The 16,043-nt window shown below is 43.8% G+C and overlaps 1 protein-coding gene across 3 annotated transcripts in view; it reads left to right on the top strand.

The window, feature by feature from the left end:
- Nucleotides 1-16,043, top strand: part of LOC135219089 (protein O-mannosyl-transferase TMTC4-like) — a 218,899-nt gene that overhangs the window by 55,762 nt on the left and 147,094 nt on the right. For all 3 annotated transcript variants that reach the window (XM_064255522.1, XM_064255521.1, XM_064255523.1), the window contains exons 3-4: nucleotides 14,754-14,985; nucleotides 15,241-15,421. In XM_064255522.1, coding sequence (XP_064111592.1) covers nucleotides 14,754-14,985; nucleotides 15,241-15,421 — 413 coding nt within the window. The remainder of the gene's footprint in view (nucleotides 1-14,753; nucleotides 14,986-15,240; nucleotides 15,422-16,043) is intronic.

Below are 16,043 nucleotides of genomic sequence, written 5' to 3'. Positions count from 1 at the left end.
GCTCACCATCTACTTTTTGTCTCCTGTTTTTCTCGGAAGTCAGACACTCGTGCGAGATCAGGAGACACATAGTAGCCCTGAGTTTCTTGTTGACGAAGTCGGTTGCGTTTACACACCCCCGATGATCGTTTTAACATGAGACCAGGTTGGACTGTCAGGCATTCGTCCTTCGGGACTGAATCGCCTTTTTGCTCCTCGCTCCTTTCTCCTGGCACCAGAAGCTCGAGTCAGGAGTGGCTCAGGAGTTGATTCACTAACGACGTTGGGTTGCGTTCATACCACAAGGTTTGCTTAGCTTGAATCGCCCAGGCAGTCCAGACACTCATCCTTCAGCGAAGAATAGTGCCTATGGTCTCAGGGTACAGCCTTGCTGTCCTTGATGCGTCTGACTGGTCAACTGGTCGGTCACCTGACTTTAGTACAGACTGACTGACTGTGCATGTCCCCAGATCGAAGCTTTCAATATGGAACTTAGACATAGTCTGAAGTTCTTGATGTCAAAGCATTCGAACATCTCCTACCTGTTAACTTCTTGCACGTGATCAGGAAGGCCCTTTTCTAACCACCCTAGATACGACAAAGAGGGTTAGTGAGGTTTTTCAGCCATCGTCAGAAGTTTTGGCATTAGAGAACACAAGGGTGCGTTCTCTAAGCCTTCCGTTGTGGCCTAAGAATGGAAACCCGTCTTGTTCTTGGGCCAGGAGCTTGGAATCAAGGATGGCACAAGTTATTGGGCAGGAGCCAGAGAGAGTCCTGTGCCCTGTCAGGTCTCTCAAGTTTTATCTACATAAAACTCAAGAAAGTCGAAGTCGTACGGACAATCTGCAGTGTTCCGAAAAGACCAGACTTGCCCATATCGAAGAACACCCTGGCTTTATTGTTAAGGAGTTCTTTCAAAAAAAAAAAAAAAAAAAAAAAAAAAAAAAAAAAAAAAAAAAAAAAAAAAAAAAAAAAAAAAAAAAAAAAAAAAAAAAGCTCCTTCATTGTGTTGGCACAACGATTTGAAATCTTTTGATTTGAATGCTCACGAGGTGAGGGCGCGGCCTCGGAAGCATTTCAACAGAGCATGGCACTCAGCAACATCCTGAAGTAACCATGTTTTAGCGAAGCAACTCTGTGTTCAATTCACACTCCCTGCGAGATGTGAGATGACATATGAGATCTGCTGCTCGCTAGGGCCATACGTGTCTGCAGACACAATCTTGGGGGCAAGTAGTACCACTCATCCTATCCTGTAGAAAATGGTTAGGAAGAGCTCTTAATTTAGTAGTTGAGTCGCCGACAACGGTGACTTCTTAACTCTTAAGCCTTAGTTAACACACCTTAACTTTGGCTAGGTTGGTCAGGTGGTGATATATATATTTTTATATATATATTTTATTTTACTTCTTAGCCCTCATGGTATGGTCAATATTGGTCTAGTCACGTCGTGGTCTCACCCCTGTTGACAGATCATCTGGAGTGCACCAGCTATATAGGTCTCTACCCTGCTGGCAACTCTAGTAGCACAAGCAGACTTACGTGGCAATAACCACGAAGCCAGCAATGCTAACAGGTGGAACCAAGATGTAAATCATCTGCATGCATTTGTTTCCCAAAATCCTTCTATTCTGTCCCTTCCCACCTCCAACGTGGGATTCAGCTATATTATATCTGACAGGTAAGTTTCATGAACAAAATGATATTGTTATGATACAATAAAGTTTGTCATACTTACCTGGCAGATATATATAATTAAGTACCCACCCACCTCCCTCAGGGGACAGTGGAAATAAAAATTATGAATAGAAAATGGGACTGGTTCCTGATACCCCGCCATCCCAGCGTGGCGGGACAATGGGTACTAACCCACCTGGCCGAACCACTGTGTGTGCCGGAGGTTTGTTTTTTGAATTTCTGTCGGACTTCAGAAAATACAGCTATATATATATCTGCCAGGTAAGTATGAACAAACTTTATTGTATCATAACAATATCATTTTAAAAAGGTAAAGCTAATGAAAGACTGTGTGAGTAGACTAGGAATAAAAGAAAATAGGTTTTTTATGTATGAGTTTAAACATCAAAAGTTTTAACAAAATTAACAACGCCTCTGCTAGGTATGTTGTGGTGCCATAACTCTATTATCAGCACCTTATGGGGCCGATAACCGAAACTTGGCCTGTTATGGGTCCATAAATTGCTGATTTTATGACACTAGACAAGCACTATAAAACCAGATTGCCATTAACCAAGTCCACCAATAACTGGGGACTGCCTGTACTGAAGTTTTTATCATATATACAGACAGTTCCCAGTTTACAATGGTTTCGGCTCATGACATTCCGATGTTACGAAGCTTTTCAATTATATTCATCCTATTTCTAGGTTTACGACGCATTTTCCCGGGTTACAATGCTTACAACATCGATTTGACAGAAGAAATATAGTAACTCCAAAAAGGCAAAATAATTGACATTTGAAGGTTTTTTTATGAAAAACAATAAAAATGCTGTTTACATAGTTCTAAATACACCCAAAGCATTAAAAGTAAGGTTTGTTCATGAAACTTACCCAGCAGATATATATATAGCTGTATTTCTCCGAAGTCCGACAGAATTTCAAAACTCCCGGCTCACGCAGTGGTCGGCCAGGTGGTTAGTACCCATTCCCGCCGCTGGGAGGCGGGTGTCAGGAACCATTCCCATTTTTCTATTCAGATTTTTTCTGTCGCCGGTGTTGATAACAACTGTTTCAACACCTCCGTCTAGGATTTTCGAAACTTCTCTGTTACTTGAGTATCCTGTTTGTTTTTTGGTTATCGAACGTGGATTGTGACTAGGCTTACGCTGATAGTGGATTGGATTTGAATTTGGTTTGGTTTTTTCCTTTAACTAAGATGTCTGGGACTAGTTTATCTAGCACCAGAGTGTGTTGTATGGAAGGTTGTAAGGTGAGGCTACCGAAAGGTTCGGTAGACCCACACACAATATGTAATAATTGTAGAGAACATACGTGTGTTATAAATGACCGTTGTAAGGAGTGTGAATGTCTGTCTGATTCGGGTTGGAAGGCTTATGAATCCTATGTGCGGAAATTGGAGCGTGATAGGATACGGAGATCTTCCTCCAGGAGTGTATCAGTCAGTAGAAGTAAGGGTAGTAAGGTTTCTCCTACTATACTTCAGTAGTTGGTACATCCTAAATCGTTGTGCCTTCGGGCCCTGAAAATGTTGTGCCTTCCGGGCCTGAAAAATCAGTGGAAGACAATGCCCTTTCTACGATTCTGGAATCAATACGAAACCTAGAATCTAAAGTGCTCGCTTTGGAGGGTAAAAGCATTATCAGTGAACAAAAGTGCAGTGAAAGTGCCCCCAGTGTTGGAGGGGGGGGCGTCAGATCGGCCCTATAATGCCTCTAGGCCTGGACCTCTGTCGAACTTCCAAGCCCAGGAAAGACGGACATGTCCGAAAGCCGCAGGAGGGTTACGGGGAACCCCCACCGATCTGGCGTCCCTTCGGCAGAACCTGTAGACGATCCCCAGGCTGCCAAAGAGTGTGCGAGTGCGCGTATCCTCCGCGGGTGCTTTTCGTCCTCGGAGGCGTCCTCCCCTAACAGGAGTTGGAGCATGAGAAGACGCTCACGTCCTCTGAAAAGAGCTATGACGTTAAATGTCGCACAGGCGGCTATCGTCAGTAGTCTCTCAGAGGAGGGCGCAGTCTCTTTGCGCTGCTTCTTCGTTACGGGCTTCGCCTCGAGACTTGGATTACTCTCCACCGTAAAAAAAAGATCGAAACAAAACTCAAGGTGTCGCACAAGCGGCCAGAGTCTTCGATCGCAGTGAAGAAGACGCTTCACGTCCTTTTTTCGCCTGTTGGTTTGCGGTCTTCACCGGGAGAAGTTTTGGCTGCATGACTCCTCAAAGGAGAATTATGATGTCATCTGACGAGGACGCCTTGGAGCGGCCTAGTCGTTCTAAGAAGAGAAGAACGGGTCCTGTGAGAAGGGATAGGGCTTCCCCTCGCCCCTCGCCTTCTCATAGGATCAGTTTTTCTACTGAAAAAGAATCTTCTACTACAAAGAGTGTTATCAGGTCAATGCAACAACAACTTGCTTCGTTGCTGGCTGAGAGAGAATCAGAAATTCGTCCGAGAAGAAAAGATGATAGATTACCGATTAAAAGATCTAAGAGGTCTCCCGCACGGGTGGACCGATCGTCTCTTCGCGGTGAGTACTCATTCTAGATTTCGTACGTCTCACCTGCAGTTGGAGAAAGGGCATGAAAAACTTCCTACGAGGATTCGCCCAGACTCTCGAGGCTCGCTTTATACAAGAACGGACGATCCTATGATTACGAAGCGAGGCCGTATACAGTCTGAGAAACTCGACGCTCCTAGTTCGGCTTGGAAGGAGCGGAGCGTTCACAGGGACGCCTGTTTAGACAAGCGGTACGCTCGGACAGACGTCGAGCGTGACGCTCACCTGGACGCCAGGCGTGGCGCTCGGAGGGACGCCGAGCGTGATGCTCACCTGGACGCCAAGCGGGACGCTCGGCTGAGCGTCGAGCGTGACGCTCACCTGGACGCCAAACGTGGCGCTTGGCTGGACGCCAAGCGTGACGCTCGGCTGGACGCCAAGCTTGACGCTCGGACGGATGCCAAGCGAGACGTTCAAACAGACGCTTTGTTTCATATCCATCAGGTATCACAGCAAGGTATTAGTATGGAACCTCAACTGCAATCGGATTTTCGAAGGGACTCCCATCGAGAGAATGAGCAAGAAATTGGTACCGCTTTATCTGAATCTTTAGATATTAATATTCAGAATGCTCCATGCACGTCTAAACAACGATCTTCATTAAAGCTCGGAGTGAAAGGACTTGTACCACCAGCTTCGGGAGTCCCCTTGGTCACTCCTATAGATGAGGAAGGATTAAGTAATATTTCAGAGGAAACGGAAGAGGATCAACCTGCTGTGTCAGATTCATCCGATTATAGTGTTTTGGTTCGATTGCTTCGGGATTCATTTGGAGAAGAGTTTCAACCCGCAGCACCTCGGTCGCCTCCTTCTCAGTTTTCGTTGTCAAAAACAAATAAGACTCCTGGATTTGTTAAGATGACAAAGTCTCTTTCAACTAAGAGAGCTTTTAAGAAGGTGCAAGATTGGATGGAGTCTAGAAAAGCTCAAGGAAACGTCCTTTGCCCAGCCTCCTTCAAGACTTTGCGGCAAGGCTGGGATCTGGTATGATACAGGTGAGGATGTCGGGTTAAGAGCTCCCGCATCGGCCTCAAGGTGACTTTTCCAGTCTGGTTGACGCACCAAGAAGGTCTCTTCTTTCGTCAGCTAAAATAACATGGACACCGGCGGAGATAGACCACCATCTGAAAGGTCTTTTTCGGACAATTGAAGTATTTAATTTCTTAGACTGGTGTTTGGGGCTGCTTGACACTAAGTCTCGTAGTCAAGACTCAATTAGCTTGGGGGAGCTATCCAGTGTTCTCGCTTGTATGGATAAGGCCGTCAGAGATGGTTCAGAGGAATTGGCTTCACATTTTTGTGCAGGGCTCTGAAAAGAGAGCTATCTACTGTAAATTTACTACCAAAGCAGTGTCTCCAACACAGAAGGCAGAATTGCTTTTCGCCCCTCTTTCTGACCATCTCTTCCCCCAGGCTATGATTAAAGATGTAGCTGGAAGTCTACAGGAAAAAAGCTACTCCAGGATCTATTGAGCAACAATCTTCTAGAACGTCCTGCGGTTCCTTCGACTTCAACACGAACCCAAGTTTTCTAAGAAAAATAAAGCCCTTTCGAGGTGGAGCATCCTCTAGACCTTCTCCTAGAGGAAGAGGGACTCTCTAGAGGCAGAGCTCAGTCTAAGTCCAGAGGTAAAAAATGAGGAGGAAGTCCTTCAGTCGCCAGTAGGTGCCAGGCTTCATTTATTTGCAGAAGCTTGGAAGAAGATAGAGGCAGACAGCTGGTCGCTCAACGTCATCGAGCGAGGATACAAAATACCTTTCCTGAAGCCTCCTCCATTGTGCACAACACCTATAGATCTATCACCCTCGTACCATGGAGAAAAAAACAGATCTTGTACGATCTGATAGAACAAATGCTCGAGAAGAAAGCAATAGAACAAGTCGAGGACATTCAGTCCCCGGGTTTCTACAACAGGTTATTCCTGGTGCCGAAACAGTCGGGAGGCTGGCGGCCAGTTTTAGATGTGAGCAGTCTAAACCTTTTTATAGAGAGACAGAAGTTCAAGATGGAGACACCTCAGTCAGTGCTTGCGGCCTTAAGACAAACGACTGGATGGTATCACTGGACCTGCAAGACGCTTATTTCCACGTCCCGATACATCCCCCGATCGAAGAAATATCTGCGTTTTGTCATGAAGGGAAGAGTTTTCCAATTCAGAGCTCTTTGCTTCGGTCTGAGTACGGCACCAATGATTTTTCACAATTCTAATGAAGAATGTGGCGAGGTGGCTTCATCTTGCAAACATAAGGATCTCTCTATATCTAGACGACTGGCTCATTCGAGCATCGTCGAAAGAAAGGTGTCTGAAGGACCTTCAATCAACCTTAAACTCTAGCAAAAACAAAGGTCCCTGGGACTTCTAGTGAATTTCGAAAAGTCGCAGCTGATCCCCACACCAGTCCATCGTGTATCTGGGGATTCAGATGGATTCAGTGGCTTTTCGAGCTTTTCCGTCCCAGGGACGGCAACAGCAAGGATTAGAAAAAATATCAGTCTTCTTAAGGAAAGAATCATGCTCGGTGAGGGAATGGATGAGTCTGCTGGGCACCATTTCCTCGCTGGAGAAGTTTGTTTCCTTGGGGAGACTACATCTCAGACCTCTCCAGTTTTTCCTGAAGGAGAATTGGGAGGACAAAGAAAAATTTGGAGACAATTTTGAGGATCCCAAAGGAGGTAAAGGATCACCTAAAGTGGTGCTCGATCATGTGAAGCTTTCGGAAGGAACTTCCCTCAAACTTCAGAGCCCCGACCTAGTGTTGTTCTCCGACGCGTCCACCACCGGGTGGGGAGCTACACCTAGGGAGGAGGGAGGAAGTGTCAGGCACCTGGAGAGGGGAACAGGTGTTCTGGCACATAAATCTCAAAGAACTGGCGGCCATATACTTGGCACTTCAGTTTTTCAAAGAAAAAGTCTCAAACAAGATAGTGCAGATAAATTCAGACAATACCACAGCTCTGTCATACATAAAAAAGCAAGGAGGGACTCACTCGCGATCATTGTTCAACCTAGCAAGAGAGATCTTGTTATGGGCGAGAACTCCAGAAAGTAACGATTCTAACGAGGTTCGTTGCAGGCGTGGAGAACGTCCGGGCAGATCTCCTCAGTCGGCAGGGTCAACTGCTGCCGACCGAGTGGACTCTGCATCAGGATGTGTGTCGAGAGCTGTGGAAGTTATGGGGACGTCCTCTAGTGGACGTCTTTGCGACAGCGAGAACAAAGAGGCTTCCGTTGTATTGCTCCCCGTGCTCGACCCGGGAGCAGTAGCAATAGATGCACTTCTTTGGGACTGGACAGGGATGGATCTTTACGCATTTCCCCCGTTCAAGATTCTGGGAGAAGTGATGAAAAAGTTTGCAATGTCAGAAGGGACGAGATTGACGTTAATCGCTCCATTACTGGCCAGCAAAGGAGTGGTTCACAGAGGTCATGACCTATGTAGTGGACTTCCCGAGGACATTGCCCATGAGGACAGATCTACTCAAACAGCCCCACTTCGAGAGATACCACGGAAACCTCCCCGCTCTGAGTCTGACTGCATTCAGACTATCAAAAAGTTGGTCAGAGCGAGGGGTTTTTCTAGACCGGTTGCAAAAGCAATCGCCAATGCGAGAAGAGCTTCCACGCTGGTGCAGAAGAACACGCATTTCCTCTACCACGACCTCTGTGAGCCAAATAGCGGACTTTTTGCTCTACTTGAGAAACGACCTAAAGCTTGCAGTCTCAACAATCAAAGGCTACAGAAGTATGTTTATCTGTAGTCTTTAGACATAGAGGAATTGATTTGGCAAATAATAAGGATATCCACGATCTTTTAAGGTCTTTCGAGACTATAAAGATTCCTCAACCTAAGTTACCATCATGGAATTTGGATGTAGTACTTAAATTCCTAATGTCAAATCGGTTTGAACCCCTTCAGAACGCCTCTTTAAGGGATCTTACTAAGAAAACTATTTTCCTAACGACTCTGGCGACGGCGAAGAGAGTTAGTGAAATTCAAGCCTTTAGCAAGCATATTGGTTTTAGGGGACATAATGCTGTTTGCTCATTAAGTCCTACGTTTCTAGCGAAAAATGAAAATCCGTCTAACCCTTGGCCCAAAAGTTTTGAGATTAAGGGTATGGCGGAAATCATTGGACACGAACCAGAGAGAGTCCTGTGCCCTGTCAGGGCTCTCAAGATTTATTTACAAAGAACGAGGAATGTCGAGGTCCTTCTAGCAACTTATGGTGTTCGGTCAGAGACCAGATTTGCCGATGTCGAAGAATGCTCTGGCATTCTTCTTGAGAGACACCATTAGACAGGCGCATTCATCTTGCGAAGACAGTGATGTTAAGCTGTGAAAGTGAATGCCCATGAAGTGAGAGCTATATCTACCTCGGTAGCTTTCCAAAAGAACATGGCACTCAATGACATTCTGAGTGCCACCTTTTGGCGCAGCAACTCGGTGTTCGCTTCACACTACCTGCGGGATGTGAAGACGACATACGAGAACTGCTATGCGCTTGGACCATACGTCGCAGCAGACACTTTGTTGGGGGCTGGAAGTAGCACTCATCCTACCCTGTAGGAAATGGGTAGGTGAGTTTTTATGGATTGTTTTATGGTTGTAAGGTCGTCCGCCTGAGCCGGACTTCCTTTCCTTTAGCCTAAGTGATGTGGGAATGAAAATTGTTAGGCTGGTCAGGTGGTGAATTTTTACTTCGTTGCCCTCATAGTATGGTCAAAATGGTCTAGTCACATTGTGGTCACGCTCCCGTTGACAGATCATCTAGAACTCACCAGCTATATAGGTCACTACCTTGCTGGAGACTCTAGTAAAGCGGTAGCAGACTTGGGTGACAGTAATCACGAAGTCAGCTATGCTAACAGGTAAGGAACCAAGATGTTATTCATCTGCATGTAATATGTTTCCAAAATCCTTTTCTGTCTCTCCCTACCTCCAAAGGTGGGATTCAGCTATATATATATCTGCTGGGTAAGTTTCATGAACAAAATGATATTGTTAAGATACAATAAAGTTTGTTCATACTTACCTGGCAGATATATATAATCAAAGTACCCACCCACCTCCCCGCAGGAGACAGTGGGAATAGAAAAATCTGAATAGAAAATGGGAATGGTTCCTGACACCCGTCTCCCAGCGGCGGGAATGGGTACTAACCACCTGGCCGACCACTGCGTGAGCCGGGAGTTTTGAAATTCTGTCGGACTTCGGAGAAATACAGCTATATATATATCTGCCAGGTAAGTATGAACAAACTTTATTGTATCTTAACAATATCATTTTTAGGATTTTTGACAATTTTCCAGCTTACGATTTTCGGCTTACGACATGTCTCAAGAAAGGAACCCCCATCGTAAACTGGGGGCTGCCTGTACATATATACAGGCAGTCCCCAGTTATCGGCGGTCTGGTTTTATGGCGATTTATGGTACCATAACGGGCCAAGTTTCGGTTATCGATGCCATAAGGTGGTGCCATTAACCGAAACTTGGTGCCATAAGCGCCATAAATCCCCGAGTTTCAGTTAATGGTGGTTTTGGCTTATCAGCACCCTGATGAGAACAGAACCTCCGCTGATAATCGGTGACTACCTGTATATGAATATGTATTATGTGCACATATGTATTATAAACAGTATGTATCCAAATGTCTGAATCTAGGTAGCCAGCAATAAATGTTTTGCATCATCATATGCCTGTCAGTGCATACAACCTTCCTGAGCACTTCAATACTGTTTGTTTTGCTCCAAAGCTTTCAAACTGAAATTACCGAATCATAAGAGGTCTAGAACTGAAAAGAGGAAGGTTGGTAGTACATACATGCATACCACCTTCATGTACCCAGTACTATGCAATAACCTTGAATGGTGGTACTTGTGTACCCCCAAAGAAACTGTTGGTAAAGAAGGGATTAAGAAGAGATGGAGAGAGTATTAGAACAACTTCTAAATACTGAAAATGAAAGAGAGGAGATGGAGGAAGCACAGAGGGTAGAGGGACCAGTGATGGAGATACAGGATACAGAAGTGAAGAGAGCATTAAGTAAAATGAAGAATGGTAAAGCACCAGGTCCATCAGAGTTCCAAATTGAAATTATCAAATTACTATGTATAGAGGGAGAGAAATGGATGCTGGATTTATTGAAAGAGGAAGTAGTGCCAAGGGACTGGGAGGAGTGTTGAATGGTATAGTATATAAACAAGCAGAAGGGAGATATATCATGAATTATGGTAACTACAGGGGAATTAAACTAACAGAGTATGGATTGAAAGTTTTAGAGAGGATACTGGGTGGGAGATTAAGAGAGATTGTAAAGATCAGGAAACGGCAGTACGGATTCATGAGAGGAAGAGGTATAGTTGATGCCATCTTCATATTAGACAGCTACAGAAAAAGAGGTTAGAGGGAAACCAGGAGTTCCACTGTGCATTTATAAAGCTAGGAGAAAAAATATGATAAAATCCTAAGAGAGGTGATGTTTTGTTGTTTGAGGAAGAGGTAAGTCCTTGAAAAGTTGGTTATGCTGGTTGAGATGACATATCAAAGATTGGGCACAACATTAATAACAGTAGTTAGGTCGGATTACACCAGTGGTCAGCATTAAGCCTATTGTTAAATTTAATGTGTTAAGTGAAAAGATCAGGAATGAAGAGCTGTGGTAGTTGTACGCCGATGATCTGGTGATTACCGCCGAAAATGAGGAACTACAGAGAAGGGTTGGAGAGTGGCAGACATCTGTAGAGAGGGGTGGCTTAAAGGTGAATGTGAATAAAACACAGGTTTTGCTGAGCAGTAGAAAAGATAGAGGCAAAATAAGAATAGTTATACAAGAAAGAAGAGGCTTTATTATGTAACAAGTGGAAAAGGTTAAATACTTTGGATCTACTATAAACCAAGAGGGAGGATGTGAGACTGAAATTCACAGTAGGATAAAAAGATGCGAGGGGGAAGTGGAGAGAAGTAGCTGGAGTGGTATGTGATAAGAAAATGTCAATCATGCTAAAAGTCAAGATCTACAGCACAGTGATAAGACCAGTGTTAATGTATGGATCGGAAACATTGGTTCTAAGAAGAAAAGAGGCTGTAAAGCTTGAGAGAACAGAGATAAGAATGCTGAGGTGGATAATGGGAGCACCATCGCTGCTTGATAGATAGGAAAATGACAAAATAAGAAGGGCAGGCTTAGTAAAGATTACAGAGGTGATAAGAGAGGCACAATTGATATGGTATGGGCATGTGCTGAGGATGGATGATGAGTAGGGAGTGAGGACGGCTTGGGAGGAACCTGTTAGACAAAGAAGATCAAGAGGGAGACAGGAAGATTTGGAGAGAAGAGGTTTGGTGGAGGATGATGCCTTTGATAGAAGGCAGTGAAGGCGCATCAGGCAACTGACCCCTAAATGTAGGGATAACAATGGGAAAGAAGAAAGAAGTGTTGAGTTTTTTAGATTAGATGTTAGGAGCACTCGTCAAGAATATTGAAGACTGATGACCTGGCAGGGGACTTTTCTTCAGACTGGGTTGGTGTCCTTTCATGTGCAGACAAAGCCATCTGGGACAGCTCCCAGGAAGTGACTGCTTTGTTTTCTTTGCAGAATTTGAAGGAGAGGGAACTTTGGTGTTCTTTCACATCGAGGAACTTACGGCTACCTAGAAATCAACTCTCCTTTTCTTGCTGTTGGGTTGCCATCATCTCTTTCTTTGGGCCACAGTGCAGGAGATAGCCTCAGACTTCCAGAAAAAGCCCACTCTAGATCTCTTGGCTCAGTTGGCCAAGCGACCTAAGGAGTTAGCCCCATTTGGCACCAGGTTATCTGGCTTCTATTACAGGAGCCCTTTCGTGGCAGTAGATCAAGGTTCCAGTCTAGACCTTGAGCGAATGTGCACTCAGTCAGACCAGGTAAGAAGACCTCCATCAAGCCTTCCTCTTGGAAGTGAAGACCCAGTCCTCTGTGTACCAGTGGGAGCCAGACCTCTCCATTTTTGTAAGAAATGGGAAGTCAGAGGCATAGAACAGTGGATTTTGAAGGTTCTGAAAGAGGGCTACTCCATCCCTTATTGTCGATGCCCATCACATTGACAGCCTACTCAGTGGCCTCAGAGAGATATTTAACCCTTTCAGAAGAGGTCTCTTCCCTTCTCAGGACGAGTGTAGAGTTGGTCGAGGATGTCCGCTAAGGTTTTTACAACCATTGATTTGTGGTCCCCAAGTCATCGAGGGGTTGGAGACCTGTCCTCGATGTCAGCGTCTTGCATTTCTTGATTCAGAAAACTAAATTCAAAATGGAAACAAACCAATCAGTCCTGTCATTCACCAGGGCAATTGGATGGTAACCATCAATATGCAGGATGCATACCTCCATGTCCCTGCAAATGGACTCCAGGAAGTACCTGAGGTTTGTGTTCCAGGGCAGAGTCATTTGGTTTCGGGCTCTGTGCTTCAGCCTCTCTACAGCTCCCTAAGTGTTTACTTGTGTTCTTGCCCCTTTTGCAAAGTGGCTCCACTTTATGGGTATCAATGTCTCCCCATGTCTAGACAATTGGCTTCTTTGCTCTCCTTCGAAGGAGGAGTGCATGGAGGACTCACGGAAAACCCTCCTACTCCTCACCTAGCAGCTGGGTTTACTCGACAACCGGCCAAAGTCCCAACTGACTCAGACTCCAGTAATTCTTTATTTGGGGATGACAATCGACTCTCGAGTTTTTGTTAGGCCTTCAATCATTCGCAACAGCGACTTTCAACAAGATAGTAGTGGTTCTCTTGGATGACACCACCAATTTGTCTTACACCAAGAAACAGAGAGGTACTCATTTCTCCTTTTGTGAAGCAACAAGGACCTCCTTCTTTGGGTGAAGAAGAATTGGACCAAGATAGTTACACAATTTATTCAAGGCAAGTTGAATGTTTTAGTGGACAAGCTAAGTTGTTGCAGTGGACTCTTAGATCCACAGGTATGCACCAACCTGTGGAAACTGTTGGGAAGACCGTCTGTAGACCTGTTTGCAACGTCGAGGAATCATCGCCTCCTGATGTTTAGCTCTCGTCTTGGGCCCTCTGGCAAGGGCAACAGATGCCATGCTCCAGGATTGGTCAAACTTGGACTTGTATGCCCTCTTGCCATTCAGCATGGTCAGGGAAGTTTTAAACAAGTTGTTAATCCATCGCAATACATCAATGATCCTAGTAGCTTCATTCTGGCCTCTGAAGGAGTGGTTCCCAGACGTCTTCAGGCTTCTACTGGACTTCCCAAGACTACTTCTATGGAGATCAAGACTGCTGCATTTCTGATGATTCCGTTGTGGACTATCCGCTCTGGCTCTGACAAGCTTCAGACTGTCAGGAGACTTGAGTGAAGGGTTTTTCAAGACAAGCTGCAGAGGCGATTGCAGAGTGTAGACATCAGTCTTCTTGTCGGGTCTACCAGGCTAAGTGGGCATTATTCCACAGTTGGTGTAGAAGGCATAAAGTCTCTTCTTCTCAAACCTCTGTAACACAGAGTGTGGATTTACTGCTCTTTTTTAAGAACACCTAGAAGTTTTTCTTCTTCTATTATAAAAGGATACAGAGCCATGCTGGGTTCTGTTTTTAGACAGAGATCTGGATCTGTTGCCTATTTAGGATATAAGTGACCTAATCAAATCCTTCGACACAGCTAAGCAGATTAAGACAGACTCGATCGCCTGGAATCTGGACTTGGTTCTTAAGTGGCTATCAGACTCTCCTTTTGAGACTTTTCGCTCAATTTCTTTCAGAGATTTAATGAGGAAAACTCTCTTCCTTGTTGCTTTGGCTATGGCCAAAGGAGTCAGCAAGCTATAGGACATAGATAAAAGAGTTGGGTGCTCTGAAGGAGATGCAGTCTGCTCATTTACTCTTGGTTTTCTGGCTAAGAATGAGACTCCTTCCAAGCTCTGGCCCCATTCTTTCACCGTCAAGAACTTGATGGATATTCTTGGCCCAGAAAAAGAGGAAAGAGCTCTGCCCTGTAAGGGCATTGAGGTATCACCTGGACAGGACCAAGGGGATCAGAGGTCCATCTAGCAACATCTGGTGCTCTGTAAAAAATCCTTCCTGGCCACTATCCAAGAATGCATTTGTCATTTTTTTTAAGAGACCTTATCTCTGAGGCACACTTGAGAATTCGGGAGGACTTTTTACCTGCTTTTAAAAGTTAAAGCCTATGAGATTTGAGCTGTCCCTGCTTCGCTGGCTTTTAAACATAACTTCTCTTACCTCCACAATTCTACAGTCCACCTGTTGGAAATGTATATCAATATTAGTGACACGCTATTTACGTGAAGTGGAAAGAGTGTTGGAAATCTGCAGTACCCTCGGTCCATTGTCAGTGGCTACCGCTAATTTCAGAGTTTAAGCTGCTGAGGAAGTTGAAACATTAGCTATGTAATTACTTGGTAAGTATATATGAAACTTAATTTTATGATGAAAATAACATGTTGGTTTTGAATTATTAGTGACATTATTACTGTACTTTGTAATGCTAAATGTATTCCAGAACTACCATACCCAGTGGCTGCTTTGATAGTGGGCTTTTGTGCTTGCATATGCTTTGTCAATTCCATATATGGAGACTTTGTGTTTGATGATTCAGAAGCCATTGTTAACAACAATGACATCAGAAAAGAAACACCGCTCAGCAACCTCTTTTATAATGACTTCTGGGGTACGAGACTTACCCACCCTTCAAGTCACAAATCCTATCGTCCTCTTACAGTCCTTTCCTTTAGGTAAGTGATTTTAATCTTTGCGAGAGCATTTTCTTCAGCTGTTATTGTTGTGAAAACTATATATGAATTAAGCAAAGCAATCAGTAAGTTTAATTTCTTGATTTCAGGACTGACTAATAGGATTCAATCTTGAGTAGTGAACATTTAATTTGTTAAAGTTGAATTAGAATTTTTTTATAGTTGTAACTGCTTGTTATGTGTACTGTTTAAATGCAGAATGGGAAACTGAAGTTACATTACTATAAATAATTGCAGGTTAAACTATTCTTGGGGAGCTCTGGAACCCTTCAGTTATCATGGTGTAAATATAATCCTACATTGCCTAGTAAGCATTTTGAGTTTGAGAGTTTTCTTCATTGTATTTGGAAACAATTCCCCCCGTGCTGCAGTCCTATCGGCAGTCTTATTTGCAGCTCATCCTATACACACAGAAGCCGTAAGTATCATGAGTATAAATGGTAATAACAGATATGAAAATGTTGTAATGAAAGATTTGAAAAAGATTACGTATGCATATTTTGATGATTAATAGTTACATGATAAAGTATTTAACGCATTATTTTACATTATTTGAAATATTTATGAATTAATAAAAAAAAATTTCATCAATATTTTAGGTGGAAAATTACTTTATTTTATTTTACAAGAGAGAGGGGTGGGATATTCATATACAGGTTCACCTTTACTAATCTAACGCTACTGGGATGTGAGGAGCACCAGATGAGTGAAAATTCATAGGGACAGAGGGATTGCTACTAAGTTGTAGCTAACTATATAATCATCCTTTTAAAGTATCATATACTACTGCATATAATTGCGTAATGTTGAACTTTGTATTATGTTTGACCAGCACTCTTTCCCTGAAGAATCATTGTTTTGTATATACCACTTATAGTGCAGTGTGATTCTTGTTTTTCTAGGCATTACATAGTTAGGCTAAGTAATATTTTACATCAGAATATTTGGCTGCACTTTTCATTTCAAAGTTAGTACAGTATTAATACTATATGCTTTATTCATATGCGGAACAAACCCTCGGTCTTAACAATAGGATTATT

Source organism: Macrobrachium nipponense, chromosome 1 (assembly GCF_015104395.2).
Source record: "Macrobrachium nipponense isolate FS-2020 chromosome 1, ASM1510439v2, whole genome shotgun sequence".
Classification (NCBI taxonomy): domain Eukaryota; kingdom Metazoa; phylum Arthropoda; class Malacostraca; order Decapoda; family Palaemonidae; genus Macrobrachium; species Macrobrachium nipponense.
The sequence above is the reverse complement of the archived record's forward strand: the minus strand, read 5'-3'. Positions and strand labels throughout refer to the sequence as shown.